This window comes from Ochotona curzoniae, unplaced genomic scaffold (assembly GCF_017591425.1).
Source record: "Ochotona curzoniae isolate NIBS_2020 unplaced genomic scaffold, NIBS_Ocur_1.0 contig_1957, whole genome shotgun sequence".
NCBI lineage: Eukaryota > Metazoa > Chordata > Mammalia > Lagomorpha > Ochotonidae > Ochotona > Ochotona curzoniae.
In genome coordinates, this window is record NW_024465270.1 from 126,866 (window position 1) to 151,203 (window position 24,338).

The 24,338-nt window shown below is 40.8% G+C and overlaps 1 protein-coding gene across 12 annotated transcripts; it reads right to left on the minus strand.

Moving 5' to 3' along the window:
* Window positions 1–646: 646 nt before the first annotated feature.
* Window positions 647–22,750, minus strand: LOC121149417 (dimethylaniline monooxygenase [N-oxide-forming] 4-like). Of its 12 annotated transcripts, XM_040970062.1 has the most exons (12): window positions 22,604–22,750; window positions 22,399–22,498; window positions 21,074–21,174; window positions 20,478–20,608; window positions 17,480–17,619; window positions 15,227–15,415; window positions 14,498–14,660; window positions 8,697–8,839; window positions 7,121–7,320; window positions 5,718–6,070; window positions 3,561–3,630; window positions 647–1,370 (listed from the first exon to the last, which is right to left on the minus strand). In XM_040970062.1, exons 5-12 carry the CDS (start codon window positions 17,609–17,611, stop codon window positions 959–961), a joined length of 1,662 nt encoding a protein of 553 aa, XP_040825996.1. In that variant the 5' UTR covers window positions 17,612–17,619; window positions 20,478–20,608; window positions 21,074–21,174; window positions 22,399–22,498; window positions 22,604–22,750; the 3' UTR covers window positions 647–958. The 12 variants fall into 12 exon arrangements, 10 of the variants coding, with proteins under 10 accessions (XP_040825996.1, XP_040826003.1, XP_040825993.1 ...); XM_040970069.1 differs by lacking the exon at window positions 21,074–21,174 and having other exon boundaries at window positions 22,399–22,462; XM_040970059.1 differs by lacking the exon at window positions 21,074–21,174.
* Between the last annotated feature and the right edge of the window lie 1,588 nt (window positions 22,751–24,338).

Sequence of the window (24,338 nt, forward strand, 5' to 3'; positions counted from 1 at the left end):
TTCTATCCACGTTAAAATAGCTATAGGGTACTATTCAGCTGTCTCATTTCTATTTCCATTTTAGTATTTAGCAGTTTACACTGTGGAAGCCTAATTCAACTGAACTTGGCAGATTTTAGGATAGTCAAAACTGGCTTATAACTCTAACAAGGCATATGTCAACAATTGAGGTACAGAACAGTTTTAGGAGGGGTGTGCAGAGAAATCTTCAATACCTTAGTGAGGAGTAACTAGTCTTTGTGTCCTAACTAGTAAGGTATGTGTGAGTCCATGCTGACCATATCCTGTCTGGTTCTAAGCTTTCCTTGTTGTTCTCTGCCTATCTATTCTAATGTGTGTGTGTGTGTGTGTGTGTGTGTGTGTGTGTGTGTGTGCTTTTTGGCAGGGGGGCTCTGGAGCGACCCTGATGGTCTGTGCAAGAGAGGGTGAGTATCCAAAATTAGAACTAAGTAAGTAAGGATCCAAAGTTGGAACTAAGTAAGGACCAGAGAAAGCTCCTCTCCCTAGCCTTGAAAGAAGTTTGCTATTCTTCTGTTTCTGCAGACCGTTCAGGGTTCCTTGGATCTTGCGAGGAAGGATTTGGGCTTCTTCCATCCCTTGTGGTAAATCCATTTCCTGTTGATATAACAGACTATCAAAGAATGCATAAGGTCTAAAGAATTTTATTTGGCTCAGTATGCTACAGACAGGATAATCCAAAGATATATGGTGACATGTTCTGTGGGGATCTTGTGTTCTGTTATAACATGGTGGAAGAGCAAATTAGCAAGTGCAAAACAGGCAAAATGAGGGGAGACTTTGCTTTGTAAGAACCCATTGTTGGGGTGAATAACCCAGTCCTGCCAAAGTGGCACTAAACCATTCATGATGGTGTAACCTCATGTCCCAATCTACCTCCCAATACTATCACATTGGAGACCAATCCCACAAGTCATCAACTCTGAGGAAGACACTCAAACTATAGCACCAGGTAAGGGAAAATTCTATTCTGTAGTTCCTCTCTCACTAATTTAAAAACACGTGAGGATTTGTAGATAAGCAGAAACGAGGTAAGTAAGAGAGGTGCACCCCAAACTTTTAAATAGTGTGAGAAAGAAGGCTTGGAGGAATCAGATACTTTTCGGGTTTTTAAAGGCTTCAGAGTCCTGTCCCACTGGGTGAAGATGGCGTTTCTGGCTCCATCCCATTTTCCAGGGCCCATTAAGCGGTACTGGTAAGGACTGCATGGTCCAAAGAAGACTTCCCAAGCTAGTCTGGGATCCTTGAGGAACAGGAGCGGGATGTTGGGCTTAGCACCTATGCGTGCAGCAAGGTCATCCAGGTAGGAAATGTGGTTGAATTTTTCTTCATTGATATCTTTTATCACACCCCTGTGTAGAAAAAAGATGGATAACTGTTGATAATCACGTTCTGTCCTGCATTTCTCAAGTTGCGACTTACAGCCATTTCTCTTCTCACCAGTTTTTTCTTTCCTTCCTTTCTCCCTCCCTCCATCCTCCTTTTCTTTTTCTTTCTTTCTTTCTTTCTTTCTTTCTTTCTTTCTTTCTTTCTTTCTTTCTTTCGTCCTTCCTTTTCTTTTCTTTCTTTCTTTCTTTCTCTCTTTCGTCCTTCCTTTTCTTTTCTTTCTTTCTTTCTTTCTTTCTTTCTTTCTTTCTTTCTTTTCTTTTCTTTCTTTCTTTCTTTCTTTCTTTCTTTCTTTTCTTTTCTTTCTTTCTTTCTTTCTTTCTTTCTTTCTTTCTTTCTTTCTTTCTTTCTTTCTTTCCTTCTTTCTTTCTTTCTCTCTCTCTTTCTTTCTTTCTTTTTTTCCTTTCTTTCTCTCTCTCTCTGCCTGCCTGCCTGCCTTCCTTCCTTCCTTCCTCTCTTCAGAGTCAAATCAAACTACATATGGGATGATCTCACTGTTTTCAAAGGGAAAAATGAAAGTTTATTTATGGAGGCTATCTAGGAGACTGACTAATGGTGGTAGAGGAGGATGTTAGCAGAGAAGGCTTGTGGTCTGGAACGCGTCATGAGGGTAACATCTGATCAGTCCAACTACAACAGTCGCTGAAAGAAGGAACATGATCAGAAAGCATCACATGCATAGGCAGCAACCACGTCTACACTAACACCTTCTGCGAATTATGAGGGCTATAACTGCTGCACTGAGACTGAACTTGACACTGATAGCAGTGAAGAGTGTGTGGAGGCTTTTTATTCTTTGTTTTATTGCTAGTAAGGTGCAATGCTATTCATTCTTTCAATGATTACATAAATAAGTAAGGATCACATTCAAGCAGCCATTGTAGGTGCTGAGGAATCAACAGTTAAAACAAATAAACAAACAAAAAAGCCACCAAAAACCGCATTTGCTATTTAAAAAAAAATAGTCTTATTCTGAAGGGAGGGGAAATCAGTATATTATAAAGGAAAACCCAGCCAAATCTGGGTATCATTGGGAATATAAAGGAGAGTAAGGGAAAGAGGCAATGGTTTCACTGGGTGGGTTGTCAGATACTTCTCTTATGAGGTGACACTTTCATAGGGTGACCATGCTGGTGTCTGGGGGACAGTATTCCAGGGCAGTATTCCAAGGGCAGTATAGTTTTGGCTACAAGGGAAGAAAGGGATTGGCATGCCTGGAGCAGTTCAGCTAGGCAGTGAAGGCAGACCAAGTTCCTCTGGGGTGGGCTAGGGTTGTGGAAGTACAAAGGAGCCATCAGGGGGTTCTGAACAGAGCCACCTGCTGTGACTCACTCCTGCTGCCATATCAAGACTAGACTGTGGACATAGCTACAGGTGACCTAGTGACAAAGATGGGTGACCTGGCATGGAGGAGAGCAGCAGCAGACACAGTGACAAGTGTCTAAATCCTGGCCTCACTTGGAAGGTGGCTGCTGACAGAATCCCCAGCTAATGTGAGGTATGAAAGAAAAGGAGGGAAAAGAATTACTGGGCTTTCTGACTAGTCAGCCAGAACAGAGACAAACCTCAGAGCCTCCCATTCATAGGACAGTGAGGTAGTGGGGGGCACTCAGCATTCATTTAGAGACATATTCAATTTCAATGTCTGAGTTTGCTTGGCAGCTGGAGTTCTGGGAAATGACATGAGTTGAACATGCAGGTTTGGGAGCCAGGCGCTTATGGCATTGTGGAAACACACAGGTCTGGAGAGGGTCATCCGGGTGGCTCTAAACGGAAGTGGAAAGAAGGCTGAGCCAAAGTTTTGGGTTCACCAATCTTTAGGGTTGAGAAAGAAGAGACATCAGCAAGCACAGAAATAGGGCAGCCTCTGAGGTGGGAAGACAAGGGAAGAGAAAAGAGGGTTATAATCCAGGATCCAGGTTCCTTGTCGCCCTGAGCAGACCTGGTCCCTTCATGGACCATATCTAGGCTCATGTATAATTGGAGACAGTGTTAGGACTAAAATCATTTCTGGCTTCTCAAAAAGAGTGATTTTTAACTGCAACAGTGTTTCTCTGGAATGTTTTTTGTTCTAAGAACTCATGTTTCATTTTGCTTATTTGTTTTGTCTTGTTTTGTTAACAGTATTTTTCCAAATTTTCCCTATGACATCATACCTTTTAATGAGCTCCTCCCTTTTAGTAATTTCAGCCATCAGTTTCTGGGATGGAGGTATCTTACAGAGCCCTATGAGGAAAATTGAAAACAAAATCTAGAGTCACATGTGGGTTTTCCTTAATGTCTTCTCCTTCTTATGTCTGGCCTTCTAAGGCCCCAACCTCTGAGCATGTGGCAGTCAAAGCTTAAAGTGGGATGAGAGTATGCAAGATGACTTGCTGGAGGTAAAATTCCCCTCCCAGCTCACTTAAGCAGGGATCTGTCCTGCCAGCTTGTGAGACAACACGTCCATCATCCAGCTGTCAGTCCACACCACACTCACAAGACCCTAGTACCTGCCTGCTGACCACCCCTCCCCATCTGCTCTCATATTATACATATATGTTCTACTGTGTCTACATCCCCACAGCATGCCTGTGTGTGCATCAAAGCTATTTAATACATGGAAATATTTAACATGACCCTATCTCATAATCCTACTTGAGCGCATATTTTTGGATTGTACCTGGAGCCTCATGCGTGGAAGATCCCGGAGGTCTCTTAGTCTGATAAAGGTTATCTCAGGACCTGCTCATTGTCAGATTCCCATTTAGACAGGTTCAGCATTTGGCATCTGCTCTTCCCACATGTAAACAGTATAACCCTCTCACTTGGACCTGGCCTCCTTTGCCAGTTGCCCAGCTGCCTGGGTGAAAAAATCCATCCGTCTTCTGGATTGCTGGGACCTCCATGCCTGTTTCCACCATGAAAGCTGACCTTCTTTTCCTCTCAAACTCTCCTGCTCTAGGTTACTTGTGACCTTGCTAGCCCACCCTGTTGGCCATGCCATTCTGGCTACTCCTGCCCATCAGCACCAAGTACCCAACTCAGGTGTTGACTTGGTGTCCACAGGGCACAGACTCAAGTTTGCCATGTGGTATGTTTTCTATTGGGGTGACCTTATCCTGTGAAAAGAAAGCACAATTTTAATTGATGGTTTCTGAACTGCGTTTTGGAATTTCTGTGCTGAAGCATGGAAATAATCCTTTTGCATGATCTAATCTTTATCATTCTAATAGGCACTTTGCAGCTCAGCTCAGATTATTTTAACAGAATCAGATGTTGCTATTATAGCTTATTCGCTCACTTTAAAGAAAGAAAAATGCTTGATAATTAAATGAAGAGTTGTGGAATTTTTTTTTTCGGCAAATGTAAATAAGGTGATTTCCTAACCACCTTCTTTCTCTTCCCTCCTTCAAATAACATGTTCACCGATTTAGGAGAACGTGTGATTTGAAAGCATGTTTGACGTCTATTACGTTTGTAAGTGTGATGGATGTCATCGTTATTTAGTACATGCTATTTATCATTTACAAATTTCCGATCATTGTCTGTAACCATTAAGTACTGAATAAAGGACAGCTGACTGGCTCAACTGTGATTTTTCATCTTTAAAATAAAGATAATTACACTTCTTTAAAATGCTTACAAATCTAATAAGTCTTACTTTAGAATGTGTGATAATGATAGCAATAGTAAGGCAGGAGGTAAATCTGAAAGGGCATCTACTTTCAAGAACTGTGCTAATGGCTTTGTGCACATTATCTATTGCCTCAAGACAGCTTGCAAATCAAGGGGTGAGATTGGCAGAGCTCACAGACCCGGAGGTTCAGCGTTGGCTTTGGAGCATTTGTGCTCTTACAGTGACAACTGGCAGTATTTAGTCAGGATCTAAGCTGACTGTATGGCCATTTCTTAAAGGTTACCATCTCTTCACATCTGAATGTTATGCACAGTCTTCATTATTCCAATAGCTTTCTTTGGAAGAAATGGAAAATTCTACTTCTAGTAATAAATGGAGAGACATGATTAAGTGGTGCACACTAGACAGAGTAGAATAGACTCTTGAAACTTCCACTATAAATTTAGTTCATATGAGAAACTTAAACATATTCTGCTATCTTTTCCCCAGAATTAAAAAAAAATGTCTTCTATTGAATCACATGAAGTAACTTAGTAAGCATACCTGTCATAATATTGCACTTATGTACAAATAATTGTTCATTAGGATTTTTAAAAATCCTTCCCCAATGCTTAATCCCATCTATTTGATTTAAATGAAATGATAGCTTTAGGATCCAGTTGATTACAGAAGGCTTTGGATAGAGTCAAGGTACCTTTGAAAACTCGTGTGGCCCATCGTGCTTGGAGCTCGGTGCCTGAGAGGATGGACCCTTTTAAGCCAATCAGGCCAATAAAAGCCATTGTTGTTCTCTCCAGGTTGGAGGGAAAGACCTGCTTGTACAGGAACATCTTTTTTGTGCAAAGGCTTTTGAGAGGTTCTTCAAGAAAGGGAAAAGAAAACACATATCCTGTAGTGAAGATCACACCATCAATGTTTTCTTCAACTGTCCCGTCTTCAAAGATAGCAGAGGTTTCTGTAAACTCCTTCACTCCGGCTTTCATTTTGATTATCCCACAAAGGATACAGGCAGGCAGCTCATCATTCACAATGAATTTGGGGCCTTTCCTGGGAGGCAGAGGAGAAAAATATTCACCATAGTCATAGCGATAAGGAATCTCAGCAAATATTTATTCAGTCTCTGCTTACTTAAAGTTTTTACTTAGTTAACTGAGGGGAATGATCAGCCAAGCCAAGAATGGGAGTTGACTCATGAGTATTTTAGAGTGTTTGTATCACTGCATGTTCTTGTTCCTGATAGAAGATATGTGGAAAGTGGTGAAAACGAACGTTTCCTAACTGAAGCTTCAAATTCTATCGTTTGGAATAAACTTGCTGAAGCTATGCTTTTCTTAGTACATGAGCGAGAGCACACAGCACACGTGACGATCAGGCTGTCTCGCATCACCTGCAGCTCCGAGAGGGACATTGGGCAAAGGGGAAATTATCAACAGAATCTTTGAATTAAAAAAAAAACCTGAGCCTATTTCTATTGATAAATATTTTCCCTATGGATTATTCTTCCTAAACACATTAGATGTATTTTGTTTTTTTCCAGTTTACATTGCAGATCATTCTTTGCCATTTGCTTTCTTCTTTGTACGTTGACCGTACATACAATAAAAATCACATTTAATGATGTTACATGCATTTCCTGTTTTTTTTCCTTTGCCAATATATCTGGATTAAAACATCATTTCATAAATTTCTACTAGAAATTCATATATCTAATCATTTAACCAGAATAGACACATCCTTGAAGTTAGCACGAGCTGACCATCTGACCAAGTTAATGATACAAATTACTTAGACGGTAGTGACTTAAAGATTCCAGAAAATCAATTTAAATGTTCCAGTTTTCAAGCTTGGAATGAAAGTTTTCATTCTTCATATTATTCTAGTTTTGTGTATGTTCCTACTTCACTACTAAGACAAAGAATGTTCATACTTTAAGAAACGCTATGGTACCTAAAGGACATTATTTTAGGGTAACAAACTTAGGTTTGGCTAAATGAAGGCAATATCATAACTTAGGCAATTTCGAATTCTAAATAAAACTGAATAAGAAATACTTATTTACTATTTTTTCCAGTTTTAAAAAAAAAACTATTTAAGTACCCTTTTGTAATACCCAATCCATAATTCTCATGGTTAAATCTTTTATTGAACACCTTCTCATTAATCCGTCTTAGGATACACGAAGGCACAACTTGTTCAATAAAATTAAGGTATCTTCTTGTCAGCATCATATTGAAAGGATAGCCCCCAGGTGAAGAGCGGCTGACAACCCAGGCTCCAGTTCTAGTACTGAGAAATACCTAAAAAAGCAAAACCAGAAGCATAAATACATACCCATCATGTTAGCATTTTTCTTCCATAAGTTTAAATGGTCTCACAATATTCTGCCATTACAGCAACAGAAAACTGGTGAATTGTCATGATTCTGAAGAATTGCCTCGTCTGATCTATACATCTGTTAAGCGTTTGGATTGGTTATGAAGTTGTAAATAACAGTAATTGTATGATATTGACTTAGTAATATCACCTGTAAACTATGTAAGATTTAAAGTGAAGATCCAGAAAATATACCTTTAGCTGAATTAAAGAAAAAGCTATTAAGTTTATATCTAATCATACTATAATTTATGCTGAAATGAAATAGATTCCTAATTTGAGAATCTATGCTTGGGTTTTCTAAAGTTAGACTTTTTTTTTAAGTTTTTTTTTTTTTTTTCATTTTGTGACACAGTTTCATAGACTCTGGGATTCCCCTCCCCCTCCCCATGCCCTCCCTCCATGTTGCATTCCTTCGCATTGTTGCAGTATTACAGTTCATATCCAGTCATGATTCCCTCATTGCGAGCGTGTACCACGCATAGAGTCCAGCATCTTATTGTCCAGACAAGTTCAACAGTTTCATTGGGAGATCATCCTGGTATCTATGCTTCTTGAAGACAGGTGGGGCGGGGAGAGTCTGACTTGCAGGATCCGACACAGTCACCTCATGGCTAAGGTCCTTGTCTTGCATGCATCAGGATCCCAGATGGATATTGGTTCTAATCCCGGCAGCTCCACTTCCCAACTAGCTCCCTGTTTATGGCCTGGGAAAGCAATGGAGGTCGGCCCAAAGCCTTAGGATCCTGCACCTGTGTGGGAGACCCGAAAGAGGCTCCTGGCTTCTGGCTCTAGATCAGCTCAGTTCCAGCCGTAGCGGCCACTTGGGCAGTGAATTATCAGATGGGCAATCTTCCCCTCTCTCTCTCCTCTCTGTATATCTGCTTTCCCAATACAAATAATATAAAACTTTTTAAAAATCTGACTTGTAGTAGAAAATTCAGAAGAAAATAGCTTCTCTTTCAGTTCTTCCTTTGCAGGCTTTGTGAGAATTGTAAGAAGAATATAAAGCAAAGCTAATTGATCTAGATGGAGCCATTTACCTATTGTTACTGCTTCTGATGCGCTTTTGTGCAACGCGTCATGCTCTGCCTGCTCACACACTCCCTGGACCTGTTGGAGATGACTCAACTCTACCGTCTATGGCTTTCTAACTAGTTCAGAAAAAATCAAAGCAGTTGGAAGCACGGTCAAGGCTTTTTCACTTACCCTAAGTCACAATGTGTGTTTTTGGTTTGGATCACCTCTCTGTAGCCACCATAGGAGCTGCTGGCAGCAGAGCTACGACCTCATCCCATACCTGAGATGTTGTTCGACTCAGCTCCACTGCTATGTCTCCGCCACTGTTCCCAAGACCGATCACTAAGACACGTTTGCCCCGAAAGCCTTCTGGAATCCTGTATTCTTGACTGTGCAGGACCTTGCCTTTAAACTTCTGGATTCCTGAGGGGAGAGAAGCAACAGAAAATTCAAAACATCTAAATCTGTAATTCTCTAAAGTGCAGGTAGGGGATCTATGGGCATATGGAAGCTCAGTAATATAACAATTGCTCACTTCCACCATGAGTTGCAGGAGTACAGCAAATATATGAGCCTATTTTCCCTGGGGTGCTGTGAGCTCATGTGGATTTTATGCAACCTACCTTGCTGAAAATAAGGGAACGTGGGCTTTCCCCTACAAAAGCAATTAGTGTGGGAAATAAGGTTCACTGTAGACAAATAAGAAAAATCCATCAATCCATCACTTCTCTGAACTGCTTGGGTGATAAGTACTTTTTTTCTGGGCCACATCATTATGTTTCATTTACATTGACAATTTCTGCCATGTATTTCCGAAGAACATTTGGTGAATAATGGGCCACGTGTATGATGGTGTATGACATAGAACCCAGGGAAATGACAGGCTTCACCATCTAGCCATGTGTAAGTGCGTTCTGTGATGACACAATGACAAAATCACCCAAGAATGCATTTCTCAGAGTGTATTTCCACGGGTAAGCAAAGCATGACTGCATATCCCACTGAGATCCCTTCCATGACCGCTACCCTTCTTCTATGTGAATATGCATCTGACATAAAAGGAGGGTGCTGATGAACTTTATTTTACCCTCTAAATACGTCCTATAAGGTTGTGATCTGTGGGGGTAGGCATTTGGCACAATGGTTAAGACTCTGCTCGGGACACTTGCACCCCACAACAGAGCGTCTGGGTGTGAGTGCAGCTTCATTCCTCCACGCCCAATTCCAGATCCCCCTTGGAAGGAAGCAGGCGGCAGTTCAAGGACTTAGGTCCATGCAACACACGCGGGAGATGTGGATTGAGTTTCTGGCTCTAAGGTTCAGACTGGTCCATGCCTTACTCTTGGAGGTACAACAGATGGAATCTCCTGCTCTGTCTGCCTTTCAAATAAATAAAAAATGAATGAGCTTTAAAAAAAAATAATGTGAATTTTGCATGAAATCGTTACAAATTGCATTCCAACTTAATTTAAAAGTTCCACAAAAGAAATATATTTTTTGTAAACAAAGCAATTACTTTTTGAGTTAATCTCATGCTCCGTATATTTCATGCTTGCTTCACTTAATGCTCGATTATATGCTTAATATTTCATGTTTAATATTACATATACCATCTCACTTGATTCATGCTAAGTATGCTTGCTTCTGATTAATCTTCCAACTTACTCTATTCCACCAATGGGAACTTAACTCATATGCTTACAAATATAAATATAAGAAGGGCAACCCAGCTATTTCTAGTTTCCATTTGTTTTGGTAATTATCTCCTTGACAGACATAAACCATGTATTCAAATAAGCCGGTATTAGTAGCCAAAGATGTAAACGTGTTTATGACAGCAAACAGCAGTCAAGGAAACCAAGACAGTTGACCCAGAGGAGCCCATGGCAGACAACAGACAGCCACAGCAACCAGTCTGAAAGAAGCTCAGCCATTTAAAGATCCAGGCAGTATGGGCTTCAGTGATTTAAGTGATTTTGAGGCGTTCGTACCTAAACATTTAAATTCTTTACTTGACTATTTTTTTAAAGCTTTATTTATTTTATTTTTATTGGAATCATATCTATGGAGAAGAGGAGAGACACAGAGAGAGAGAGAAAAAAAAACAGTGATCACAGGACTTTTGTTATCTTAATGTCAGCAAAAAAGCCATGGAGTCAGTGTGAGGTCACATCCGCAGGCAGCCTTGGACCAGCCCCATAGATAAGGTTTTTATTTTAAAAGGAAAACAAATGTTGCCAATAACTGAACCTTGCACAACTTGTCGTTGAACACTGCCTACTGTGAAGCAACAGATGATGCTAAAGGACGAGAGGGTAAACAGTAGTTCCTGCCTTTAGGGAAGATGTCCTTGAGTGTAGAGGTAGCTGAATGAACTCATGGTGTCTAACAGTCATTTAGACCATACAATCTTAGACATTGCTCTATGGGCTTTATACGTATTAGGTAAATTAAAGCACACCACGACTCTGGAGCGTGTAGCACACTGTTATTCAGCTTTACCAAGCCTATGATTTCAGCAGAGGAAGGCTAATTAACCTATCACAAGCTGTTGGCAAGCAGCAGAGCCTGGATGGGAACTCATGTTTTCTGACTCATAACACTGCTGATTTTTAAAGGAACACATTTGGTAGTGCCTCCAGTGCGCCATTCAACATACAAGGGCATTCTGCAGGATATTTTTAAAACTAAAAATGCTTCACAAGTTTAGAAAGTATTAGCTACTATTAATAGACCTTTGTGTATGTCATCAGATCCTGGCTCATCACTCGTCACCTCCTGTGATACCGTGCTGAAGCTGCACTGCTGTCTCTGCAACCTTTCTCCCACTTCCGGTTGGAGCAGGTTCCAGGATTAAGGAGACAGCAGGTGTCTTAAATAGCTAGGTTGTTTGTGGTGCTGATCTTGCCAGAACCTGTTGGACGTTAGCTCTGGGTGCCACATGGCATGGACCTATTTTGACTCGTACAATGCCACAGTTGGTATTATTTTCCTGTGTGACCCGTGCCATCCACTGAACTCCCTGCTTGTGACTGGAAAAGCAATCGAGGCTGGCCCAAAGCCTTGGAACCTTGCACCCATGTGGGAGACCTGAAAGAAGCTCCTGGCTCCTGGCTCCGGATTGATGCAGCACCAGCGGTTGCAGCCATTTGGGGAGTGAATCATCGAACGGAAGATTTTCCTCTCTGTCTCTCCTCCTCTGAGTATATCTAACTTTGCAATAAAAAGAAAACAAATCTTTAAAAAAAAGAAAATTTTATTCATTCCAAGGCATCCTTTTACACATAGATGATAGACAAATGTCACAACAGCCAGAGGTGAGCCAGGCTGAAGCCAGGAGCCAGGAGCTTCATCCTCATAGGTGCAAGGACGCAAACACCTGGACCATCTTCTGCTGCTTTCCCAGGATCATCAGCAGGAGGAAGGTCATAAGCAGAGCACCCAGGACATGAATAGGTCCTCAACTTGGATAACATCATTGGGGGGGCAGTGGCTTTATCCGGTAAACCAAATTAAAGCCCTGATTTCTGCATTGTGAATGATTGACCATGTAAGTAACTAAAGTTGCTTCTATCTCCTGGAAGCCTTAGGTGATTTCATTTCCCTATAGTCTGGTCAATTGGGTCATTTCATTCTATGTCCCTTGTTTCTTTTTTTCAATGCTTTTGTAGTATTAGTCTCTTCTGTTATGCTTAAGAATGTTAATATTTTACATACACATCATCTTTGTTTTATTTTACTGTGGTGTTTTTTATATTTTGTCTATACAGAAGTTATGTGTTGAAAAAAATCATGTCTGCTTCATGGTCAAAAAGTAAAAATGAAGAAATGTGAGACATGATTAGAAAGAATACTGAGAATATGCATCAATGCCTTAAAAAGTGGGATATTCATCATTTACTGCGGTTTTACTAAAGGACTCGATAGCAGTACACACATTTTGTATCTTTCAGAAAATGGCTGAAATGGTTCTCCATTTGAGCGGTGAACGTGATTTTTTAAAGATGGGAAGGTGCAGGTAGTTCTGAGTCAATGATCATGTCAGCATCATGTTGAAAAACAGAGTGAAAGAAAAGTCTGCTTACTAAATCGAAACTCCTAACTCAGAAACAAAGGGAAGGCCGATTGATGGAGATCAGAAGGGCACAACTGTGGAGATTCAGACTATCAGCTATTGTAGCTTCGCCTCATGGACCCTGGAGCTTTTTACACTTTCATGTTCTCAGGGTAAAGAATCTTTTCAACAGATATGTCAAAACTGTGCCTGAAGGTAGATGCTGATTTAATCAAACGCAGGAAAGGAATCTTAAAAAGTTTCAGTTGATGCCGAACTGAAGCGGATTGCAATAAAATAAAAGGCATCCCACACCTGACAAGACAATACATTTCAGATGCACCTGTATGGTAAGTTTTGGTTCTTGTAACTCACTTTTCCCGCAGGAACATGGTCAAAAGAGGTCTTTGCAAATGTCTTCCTACTCAAGTGTTGTGTGTTTAGCTTGATTGGGTTTACAGAAATGCTGGTTTTTGAAATTTTGCATTCTCACTTGGCATCTAAATACATTTTGTGCTGAAGAAATACTTCACTAATTTTTGATTGCTTTCATAAGAGTCATATTTCTCTTGCTTTTCTTAGTCAAGGTTTGAGGCTTTTATCCTTTACGTTACTGCTTGCTTTCACGTACTTGTTTAAGGAAACATGAGCTTTTTAAGTTCCTAATTGGAGTGCATTAGCATGGAGTGCATTAGCTCCACTTTTGGTCTAGTTTATTGCTAATTTGTACCCTGGAAGGCAACAGGTAATGGGTTAAGTGTTTGAATTCCTGCTATGTGAGAGGCCTGGAATGAGTTCCAGGCTCCAAGCTTTGGTCTGACCCAGCCTCCAACTCTAGGTTTTGCAGAGTAAATCAGAAAATGACAAACCTCTGTCAGTCTCAGCCTTTCAGATGAACAAAATTTTAAAATGCGTCTCTAGTTTAAAAATAATCCAGTGTAAATGAAAATTTTAAAAATGTTCAGTTCCTTGAAGAAATGTCCAAACCTCACTCAGTTGACTATAGGATCACAGATAAGCGACAGTAAAGAGTAGTTTTAGTACATTTTAGTAATTCTTGGTTGATTAATTTGATTTCATTTGCTTTAGCAAAATTTGAATAGCTTTTTGTTTTCCAAATGGAGGATTTTGTTCTCAAAGTTAGAGATTTGTCAGCCATGTATATACTAAAAAGAATATACCTTGGGCCTCAAAAGCATTTCCAAAAGGGAATTTGTAAAAATCTGATGCTTTTGTAGGTAGCTTGAACTAAGGCATAGTGTGGTGATATTTTGAAGGGTGAATATATACCTTTCCACGTGTAATTTTTAGCTTTTCTTATTAATGATGTATCAATGTGTCAAATTCACTTACACTCGCAGTCATTTTTGAATTCTCAAATGTCTGGTCAATCTGACTGTACATGACTTCTAATTCAGTTTCCCCAAATCCATCTTGTTCTTTTTGTGACAGCTCTGAAAGTTTAGAACTTAGTATTATCACTGAGCTTCAATCAGACATGTTTGATACAAAAACAGAAACTATTTCCATAACAAAACTGGGGGGGTCTGTATAGGGCTTTATATCTTTCAAAGTAATTTGCACAAATTATTATTTTTACACTTTTATGAATTTGAAAGTAGAGAGAAACACAAGGGAGAGAGAGAGAGAGAAACACAGAGAGGAGTATCTCCCACTTTCCGGTTTATTCCCTACCATGATCTCGGCTGGACGGAGCCAGGGGAACAGAGAAATCAGGAAATCAGTCGGGGTCTTCTGTGGTGGTGACAGGTTCAAACACTTAATCATCAACTATTGCCTTCCAGCGTGCACATTAGTGGGAATATGAGACTGGGAGTCAAGGTGGAACTAGAGCTCGGTACTTTGATATGAGATATCACACAGCACTGTAATAAGCCAAATGCCCACACGGTTATGTGTGTTATGTAGTTATTGGAAGTATTTCCAATTAAAAAAAAAAAAAGAAACTGACTTTCCTTCTGCAAGACTCCTGAAAAAACAAGCATATTTCAGTAGAAACAACTTACCAGGAAAGGACTCCAGAGGTAAACAGGGACTCAGGAATTTTCCAGTGCAAACCATGACAGCATCAAAAACAGCTCTCTGCTGCTTGCCCTCCGTCTCTGTGACAACCTCCCACTGGCCAGTTGTGGAGAAGTCTGGACGCTTTGTTACACTGCACACAGTGGTCTAAAAGCAAAAGACAAGCACTCGCTTCCTAGCAGTGAGACCTCTCCTGACCCCGTGCAGTGGCTCACAGGGTAACCACGTCTTATTTTACGTAAGTCAAGTCCCACGGCAGGAAACTCACAAATATCCACAGATAAATAATTGCAGAAACTCTGAAAAGTTGTAACATAGAATAGGATGCAAGATACGGAATCCTACCCTTGGACAAGGAATAACAGTCAGTTAATTTCTGGGGAGAAAGAGACAAAATACATTGCCTGATGCTTTAGAAAAAAATCAGGAAAGTATGAGTTCTATGATTATAATTTTCATGCTTTAGACATAGGCAATTTTTTTCCCAGTGGATTTTATGAACAAAGAGTAACTTTTAATCTGAATGAGTAATTACTTTTAGGAGAAGAATCAGAAATGTTAGTATTTTAATGATTTACTTGAATAAAACAAGAGAGGCACAAGAGTCTGAAGATTCATAAAGTACCCATCTTACTCATCCAGGCCTAAAACCAAGAGCAGTTTTCCTGAAACAGCCCCTGTTCTCCGCCCTTCTGTAACTCCAAGTAGCTTACCTTGAACTGAATATATTTCAGGAGGTTAAAGTGTTCAGCAAACTCTTGCAGATATTGCAAAAATTTTGAGTGGATCATGAAATTAGGATAATCTTCACGGAAAGGGAAGTCACTGTAACATGACATTTCCTTGCAGACATTTGTCACTAATGACCAGTAGACTCTGGTCATCCCATCTTCAGCAGTTTCCTGCAGAGAAGGCATGGTTAGTTTGACGGGGTGAAGAGATAGAAAGAAGAGAAAGAATTTTTGGTGGTTCAGGCCAGCTCATCTGCAGTCAATGCCCCACGTAATTTAAGACCTACTTGTAACTCAGCATCACCTCTCCATGCTACCGTGACTGTAAATCTTCGGCAAGACTAGGATAATGACAGTATCGATTTAAAGTGACAACACCACCTAAGTAAATTTACTCGGTACGCCCAACACTGTTCTAGAGTAAATCTGTTTTGGTCATCTCTTCCTTGTGCTCTTGTTGGGGCTATTCTCTCCACTCTCACGTCATGTCCTGCCCATCTCTTGGCCGTTCCTCTGCCTCTTCCCATTCATGTCCATGTGTACTTTCATTCATTCTGTCTTTATTGACTCTTTATCCTTGGCACTTAAAATGCTGGAGACTCCAATTTTAGAAATAAAACAGAATCGTCAGTCAAATTCCCTGTCAGTCCTCGTCTCTCTTTATCTTCTCTGTCTTCGTGAAAGAACTGTCGCATGGCGGAAGCCTCTCTTTCCTCACATACTTGTGGAACTCATCGGTCTCGCTTTTCATCCCCTTCTAACAAAGCAACTATAAACCAAAGGTCATTGTCAAAGAACTGACAGATTTCTTCTGGTTGAAACTAAGGTCCCTTTCCTTCAAGTCTCTTTCTCAGCTGTCGTTTTCTCTAAGGAGTCTGAAGACTCAACAGGTCTGTGTACGGTAGCTTTTGCAGCTCTCCACCTGTACTTCTGAGCACATTACATTGCAAGCACCTGTTCAATATTTATGCTCTGCATCGGAACATAAGACAGGTAGGGCCCTTGTTTACCTTGTTCATCATTCTGTACTCGCAGGACATAGTATAAGGGAGTGAATGCAAATATTATAATGGTATTTTTGAAAAATAGCACGAATGAATGCATAACTGAAGAAACTACCATGACATTTTAATAGCATTGATCTCAAGTAGTTACTTATTTTTTTTTTCATTTTACCTGGCGATGTTAATTTCTAAAATTAATCTTACTTTAGAGTAAGAGTTGGAAATAAAACCAATAATGGGATCAAATAACAGAAGGTACACAAGCCACACGTGATAAAGCAGATTTGATGGTTTAATGGGGCTTACAATACAACAGAAAAAAAAAAACAAACATTGTCAGGATTGTAACTGCTTTTGTTTACATATGATGAATCTTCAATATTTTAAAACATGTATAGCATGAAGATATCATGCATGGATTTCAAAATGTTTTGCAGCAAAATAAATGTATTTTTCATTGTGCATTAGCATTTACAGTACCTTCATACATTTCCTTATTCTATTTTCTTCACCATCCATCCAAGATGTAGCAAATGTTATTTCCTCTATGAAGGCTTCTCTCATTCACACTAGTTGAATTAATGCTGCTCTTTTTCCCTGGAGGCATTTGGTACTGAAGCCTCCATGGCTTTATATTGTGATGGTGCATTCTGGTCTCTCTAGCCCCACTTTTTGATGCTCAAATCACCTGACTGCTTACTTGGCCCTGCACAGCCCCCACCTAGGATGCAGATTTCACTTGTAAGAAAGGTGGGTCAGTGTCTGGGCTTCTTTTTATTGGTTCTTTGGAGGTCTAGCTGTCCTGCCTCATTGTTGCCAGTTCTCCTCCCAATACCTTGACACTGTCTGCAGGATTAGTGCTCCAGGATTACTGATCCAGACTTGATGCCAACTTCCACAGCCACTATTTGCCACTCAGTTTACCTGATGAGATACCTGGCTACTCTGTATTAGAAGATGCATGATCCAGAAATCATCCTAAGATTTCAACATTATGTTTGTCAGAGTTAACTCTTTTCTCTTGTTCAATTGCCCCTGCCCTGCCTATTCTCAGGATTCCTCACTTATCAGACTACATCCTGCACAGTGGTCCACAGTGCGATATGGACATGTTAGCATCCTTGCAATGAGTTACCTGTCCATCAAACAGGCTAAAGCCATCGTATCTGATCAGAGACTAAGAAAAAACCATATTATGACAGATGGGAATGATACGATGTGAACCACATACAGTGTATTTCCATAGTCCCCCGATGTCATTACTTCTTTCAAAGCAGGTGGGCTCCAGGTCCTCGTCCAAGCAGCATTTAATAGAGGTCAGGCCACTCACACCAGCTCCAATCACTGCAACTTTCTTGGCCATGGTAGACTCTGTTTGAAGAAGATCAAATAGAGTTTCTTTTATATATGAGAGGTTTGGGAGGAAGCCCCGTCACTGGACTCAGCTTTGATATTGACAGAAATGCCTTTGTTCATCTTTGAGTAAATGATGAATCATGTTTTGGCTAAAAATGAAAGGTCTAAAATCAAAGTGTCTTGGTTTAAGTGTAGGTTTCGTTGCTTATCAAATGCATGTCATTGAGCTTTTAATTTTTTCTGTGCCTCTATTTTCTCATCCATAAGATGGTAAAATGGCTGTGATGATGATGATGATAATGACCATAATGGGTATAAAAACTGGTTGTGACATTTAAATGGCTGACACCTGCGGGTACTTTGAAAAATGAATGGGACATGGAATTACAAGGTAATTTATCTCGGAGCACTTACTTCACACATAAAAGAAGTCCCCCAAACTTTGCCAAAATATATATTATGAAAAAACTGTATAGGAATTCCAACTTTTTTGCAATTAAATAAACATCATTTAATTTGATTTTCTACAAATTCTTTAAAGTGCACTAATACGTGGGATAATGTTGGCAGTAAGGCGACAGTACAGAAGGAGTTATTATGACTCTGCAGGCCCAGTTCCTTGATCGTATGGGGCCCTTGATTGTTCAGCATTAAAGGGCACTCCTTCATTGCCTTGTCCTTTATACCGGAAGAACTGGAGTCAGTGAAAATTCTGCCTTTTTATTCAAAGCATCTGAAGTCCTGAAAAATAACTAACTAGGCCTTTGTCATACCAAACAGCAGGATTTTACATGAATTTGGCTTAGGAAGATTTCTTCAGCTTGCACAGACTTACATAATTAAGAACGAAGTCCCCAAGGAAAGTCACATGGGACATTCTGGAATCTCAGAGGTCAAGTGGCAAGGAGGATGTTCCTGCTGAGAACTCCAATGTGTTCTCAGAAAAATGGAACTAAAAGATCAGTTTGCTTTGGTGGAAAAAGTTCATAAGCACATGTCTATGTTTATAAACAGTCATCTAAAAGGTCATAAAATGCATAATATGAAAATTGTGTAGGTATCAACAAAAATTACACTAAAATAAATTTAGCCTTCAGTTCTCTTCCCCATAATGTTTTGAAGTACCCTTGTATGAGGCACAGGGATTTAGAGTCCATTTTTTTTTTCATCTTGTAATCAGGGCTTCCCACAACACCCCAACAACCCTTTCACCTTAAACAAATGAGCTAATCTGTGGAAGTAGACTTAATTGCAAGTGCTGCTTTTCGCTCCAATCCTATTGGTCAATCCAGAAAATGCATAAACATTAAATGAAGCCTCAGAGTATATTCTTGTTTCATAAAAACATACATAATTCATTTGATTTTGCCTTTGCAAACAAAGTGTTTTTTTCTGATCAGAGATGTAGCTCTTTTTTGCCTGTGTGATTAGAAAAAAAAAATGTGTTTACCTACATACTTGGTGAGACAGACAGAGCTCCAGTTTACTGGCTCCCTCAACAAATGGCCTTAAATTCTAGGGCTGGGCAGGGCTGATCCTGGGAGCTTGGAACTCAGTCTGAGTCTCAGATATAGATGGTAGGAACTCAGCTGTGTGAGTGAGCCCTTATCACTGCCTCGCAGGTCTGCATTAGAGAGCAGCTGGAGCTAGGAGACAGAGCCAAGAACTGACATAGGTGTTCCCATGTGGGATTCAAACATCTGCACTGGTGTCTCCACTGCTAGGCCCAATGTCTGTCCTACATGTGATTTTAGTTATCTCATGCCATTTTTCTAATAGTATGAATATTTTCTTGTGGAACCAGGGTGGTGAATATTTATTGAACTCTTAGGACCAGTAAATGGAAAAACAGAGCATCGATATCAGTAAGGGGCAGAGCTTGCACTTCTGTGGCTTTCTGGCTCCGGTAGCCGGTTTGTACACAATGTTGGTCCAGTGGCCTGAGGCCTCCTTGACTTCCATCTCTAACTCTCTTTGCTTCTCTTGCCGAGTTCAGGTTCGGTGCTGTACCTTTGGTGAGGGTTGCAGAAGGTTATTCCTTCAGCATTGTAACTTGCTTCCCATTGAAAACACAGACCTCAGACACAGAAGCAAAGTGGATTTATTGACTAGTGGGAAAAAAAGGAAGTGCTCTGAGCCGCAGGATTCCACGGACTCCCCCGGCAGTGCAGAAAGCTCTTGGACTTAGAATGAAAAACAAAGATATTTCCTGAGGTTGCCTAGTTTCGACCTTGTTTGCATTGTCACTATTTTTAAGGCTGAGAACACTAGCATCGTTTCAATGCCTATTGAAAAATGCGTAATTCTGCATCTAGATTCTTAATTTGTTTTGAGATCTCGAGGGTCAAAGAAAATGGACTTTGAAAGCAGCAAAGTTCTGTTTGAAATTTGTTACTGACTAACCAGCATAACCCTCAAGTAATCCAGTAAAATACCCTTAAATCTAGTATGTGTAAAGTATGAAAATACCTACATTTAAGAATTGTTCTTTTAAGCATGTTATCATCGCTTGGTTCAACTCCCAGGTGCAGTGGAGCTGAGAACTCCCACTTCGGGTGGGAGAGACTTAACTTCCTGAACTGCCTCTCCTCCCTTCCAAGATGCACGAACTAGGGAGCTGGAGCCAGGACTCTGACCTGGGGACTCCTGTGCTGGATGTGATGGTCCCCACAGCATATTCACTACTGTGCCAAATAGCTACCTCATATAAGTTTTAAAATGATAACATTACTTAATAACAAATCTGTTTCACACAAAATATTCACTCCATTTCTTCTCTACCCTCCTAGTTATATTCCTCCAAATTTCTCCTCTTCTTAGAAAAGAAAAAAAAAAAACTGATCAATGGGTTTGGTAAAAGTTGGCAAGCCTACCTGTAGTTTTCTTCAGGTTGGGGAGTAGGAAGACTGGGAGTTTCCAACCAAATGCAAATTGCCTTTGTCAATAAGAGCAGTTCACTTTCGGGTTTGCGGTCTGGTGGTGTCAGATCTCCGCTGGGATCTTTCTATGTAATAGTGACACAACAGGAATGTTTGCTAATTGAATTGACAAGTGAACAGACTAGCAGCAGATTCATTCCTTCGACAGTCGCACTCTGTCCACCATGCTACTTGGAAGTGCCAGCACCGAGCCCAGGCTGGGGCCCAGTGAGAACTAAGACTCAGGGGATAAATAGCTGTACTAAAACAAAAAAACAAAACCAAAGAGATAAAGACATAGTAACTGCCCTCACGATGCTGTCAGTTAATGATAGGCTGATATGCAACACTTAACATCAGCCACTCTGATGCCTCCAGATGCTCTAGGCTGCTTAACTCTGCTAGGGGTGGATTGCAGGCTAGAAAGAAACTACAGAAAGTGTACCTTTCGAATGCTGATGAGGAGTCCAAGAAATTAAAGGAGACTGAGAGTTTGTATCTTTTAAAGTAAACACATATTTGCAGCTTATGGACTTCTTTAAGAAACACACCTGTTTTCAAATATGGTCTAAGCTGGAAAGGGGTGACGGGGTTTGGGTGTTGAATGTCTCTCAAAGGGTTAGACATGAAAGGCTTGGTCCTCAGGGCTGTGCTATTGGGGGATAAAACATTAGGAGAGGTGATGTCCGGCCCTTGGGTCACGTGGGCACTGCCCTGAGAAGACCTTTCTTGAAAGAAGATTGCTACAGAAGGCCCAGTTTGTTTCCATTCAGTCTCTTTCTGCTCCATGGTTCAGCTGTGTAAACCCCTCTGTCCACCACCCACTACGAGGTGAGGTTCGCACCACAAGCCCGCACCATGCCACTGGGCTCTCAGCCTCCCAAATCATGAACTAAATAACCATTCCTTGACTTCATAAACAGCTTGTCTGGAACTTCCTTGCAGCTAAAAAGCTAACAAACTCAAAGTGGTAAACTGGGAACTGCTAATGCTCAACAGCATTGGTTTGGCTTCTCAACAGCAACATAACCTTCAGCAAAACTCCTGATTATTTCATGTTATTGGTTTTATACTTGTGGACTGGAGGGTTTGTTCCTTCGAAACTTGAAACGACTGTTTTTGTGTTTGAAAACCAATGACTCTTGCAAAAATAGATGAGTCTGACGGTAGGAGACCACACTGCAGGTTGCAGGACCAGAAGAGTCCAAGCGGTAGGCAAGCTTGATGCAAATTACAAACACAAGGTACTTTGTTGCTCAAAGGTTGTTTACACTTAGTCCCTTGGCAGAAAGAGCTCTGATCTACTGAACTGGACCTTTGTACAGCAGGAACATTCCACTCCTGCCTGCTAATCAGCAAATACGGGAACTAATTCTGAGACAGCGAGATACAGCTGATCTGCAAATCATGTAATCGATGTTGAAATTTTGATCATGTGTGTTTCTTAATCCCAGCCCATCCTTAGTTTGTCCGGGTGTGTTCCATCACAACACCTGGGGAATATTCTGTGTGCAATACCTGGCACTTTCATCTCACTCTAAGATGAATTCAGCATTGGCAGTGAGCCTGACGTCACTGCCTGTGCTGTTAATTCATTAGTCTCATGGGCACATCCCTTGCGGTTGGTTTCTCCAAGAAAATATGCTTTCTTAGGATTTCACTTTCCCTCCCTCCCTCCCTCCCTCCCCTCTTCCTCCCTCCATTTCTTTTCTTTCTCTCATACTGCTGACTTAGCCCTAATCAAGAGACTTCAGAAGAGAACTGCATTCTTAAGGAATGCATTTCCCAAGGACGATATTTTTGGCCAGCAAGTGTTCCTGGAAACATTTTCCTAGTAAATCAATTGATAATTAATCAATCAACCCAGGAGACTTACCTTGTCAGCATAAACAGCATAAACATATTGCTTCTCAAAGCTGACAGCCAAGGATAACACTTGCCTTTAAAAAAAAAAGGCGAGACGGGAATTCTTCGTTCTAAAACAAAGATAAATGGAACGCTGGCTGTTAAAGTGTTCATAAGTTTAAAACAAAAGAGAACTTCTCTTTCTGCGGTGTTGGGACAGCTGGAAGGATACTCACCAAGAGAAAAGTTGCTTAGGATGTGAGCTTCCTGCTTCCGTGATCCCAAGACAGGGCAAAATGACGAGTTAGAATACAGTTATCGGATTGGAAGAACACAAATACACACAAACACACTTCTGTCCTTTTCCCGCCCACCTCAACGTCACAGTTCCGGAAAAGCCTAAAACCTGTGGCAAGGATGGGCGAAGCTGCGCATTCATCATGATAGCCTTTAGAGGGCGCCAAAGTCATTCATTCCAAAGCAGAACCTTAGCAAAAAAAAAAGGGCGTTCTGCTTTCCAAAACAAACTTAGAAAACCTACCTTCATGTTACCATTTCTCTTAATTATTATAGAGAACTATGCAAAAAAAAAAGCAGAACTTACTTTCAATGAGTAACATCCTATCAAATGTTTCCACCTCTGTAACTCTTTTTTTCTTCTAAAATGTATTTGATTGCCAAAGTTACACTCACGGGGAGAGACGGGGACAAGGAAAGAGAGAGAAGTTTTCCGTGGTCTCATTCACTCTGCAGATATCCGCAGTAGTCACAGCAGTGCTGGGCTGCTCTGAAAAAAAAAAAAAGCCAGCAGTTTCTTCTAGAACTCCCGTGTGGGTTAAGGGGTAAGGACGTATGTCATCTTTCACTGCTGACCCAGACACTTTAGCAGCATGTTCTGTCAACATGCTGCGTTGATCAGCAGTTGGAGCTGTTATGACTCAAATTTTGTTGATCACAGGGGGTGCTGGTGCTGCAAGTGGCAGCTTCAACTGCCGCACCACAGCGTTGGCCCCTGTAGCTCTTTAAATCCCAGAAGTGTGAGTTTAAGTTTCAGGTTTAAAAGACTCTGCAAGCAGTGTCACTCTCCAGATGGAATCCACAGAGGGAACCAGGAGAAATTCAACTAGGGCACAAACAGTTACAGAAGCAGTAGCAGTAATAGAGTACTGAGCACTTACCATTTTCATTATCTGCACTGCACACTTGAAAACGAATGTGGTAGACGTTTGGAGGTTCTGTTCTCAGGCTTCTTTTCCAACATGATTTATTAAATGATTCTGTCCTTTTTTAAGGAGTCATTTGAAGGCAAGAAAGAGGAAAACACCCTTCCATGCACACAGACACACAGACACACACACACACACACACACACACACACACACACACACACACACCTTCCATCTACTGCTTTGCTGCTCAGATGGATGCATGAACCAGGGCTGGGCCAAGCTGAAGCCAGAAGCCAGGAATTCCACCCAGTCTTACACATGGTGTTCAAGAGGTAAGCACCTGGGCCATCGTAAGGCAGCTTGCAAGGCAGAGAAGCTCAGACTTAAGCCAATACTCCAGTGTGGTTGCCAGTGGCGAAAGAGACAACTTAATTGTTGCACCACAGCGCTCTCAAAAAGTCACAGATGCACAAAAGAAAGCTTCGCTGGATATGTTATCCTAGGCTGACAATTTTTGTTTTCTTTTAGAATCTGGAATATGTCACTCCATTCTCTTCTTGCCTGTGCAGTTTCCTGTGAGAGGTCTCCTGTGAGTTTAATTGGCATTCCATTATGTGTCAATTGGTTTTTTTCACGTGCACATTTAAGGATGTTTTCTTTATGTTCAATTGAAGAGAGCTTGATAATCATGTGTCTTGGTGAAGATCGCTTTTGATCAAGCCTGTTGGGAGTTCTGTCCCCCTCCTGGATCTTGTTTCCCAATTCTTTCTCTAGATTAGGGAAATTTTCCTTGATTATTTCA

What these genes read in the sequence shown, in the direction of transcription:
- LOC121149417 (XM_040970069.1), bottom strand. Translation starts at nt 17,611, where the DNA reads ATGGCCAAGAAAGTTGCAGTGATTGGAGCTGGTGTGAGTGGCCTGACC. An exon ending in ACCTCTGGAGTCCTTTCCTG is followed by an intron (nt 8,840 to 14,497) that starts GTAAGTTGTTTC and finishes CTCTCCCCTCAG; the next exon opens with GAATCCAGAAGTTTAAAGGC. An exon ending in GGCCACACGAGTTTTCAAAG is followed by an intron (nt 3,631 to 5,717) that starts GTACCTTGACTC and finishes TTTTCCTCATAG; the next exon opens with GGCTCTGTAAGATACCTCCA.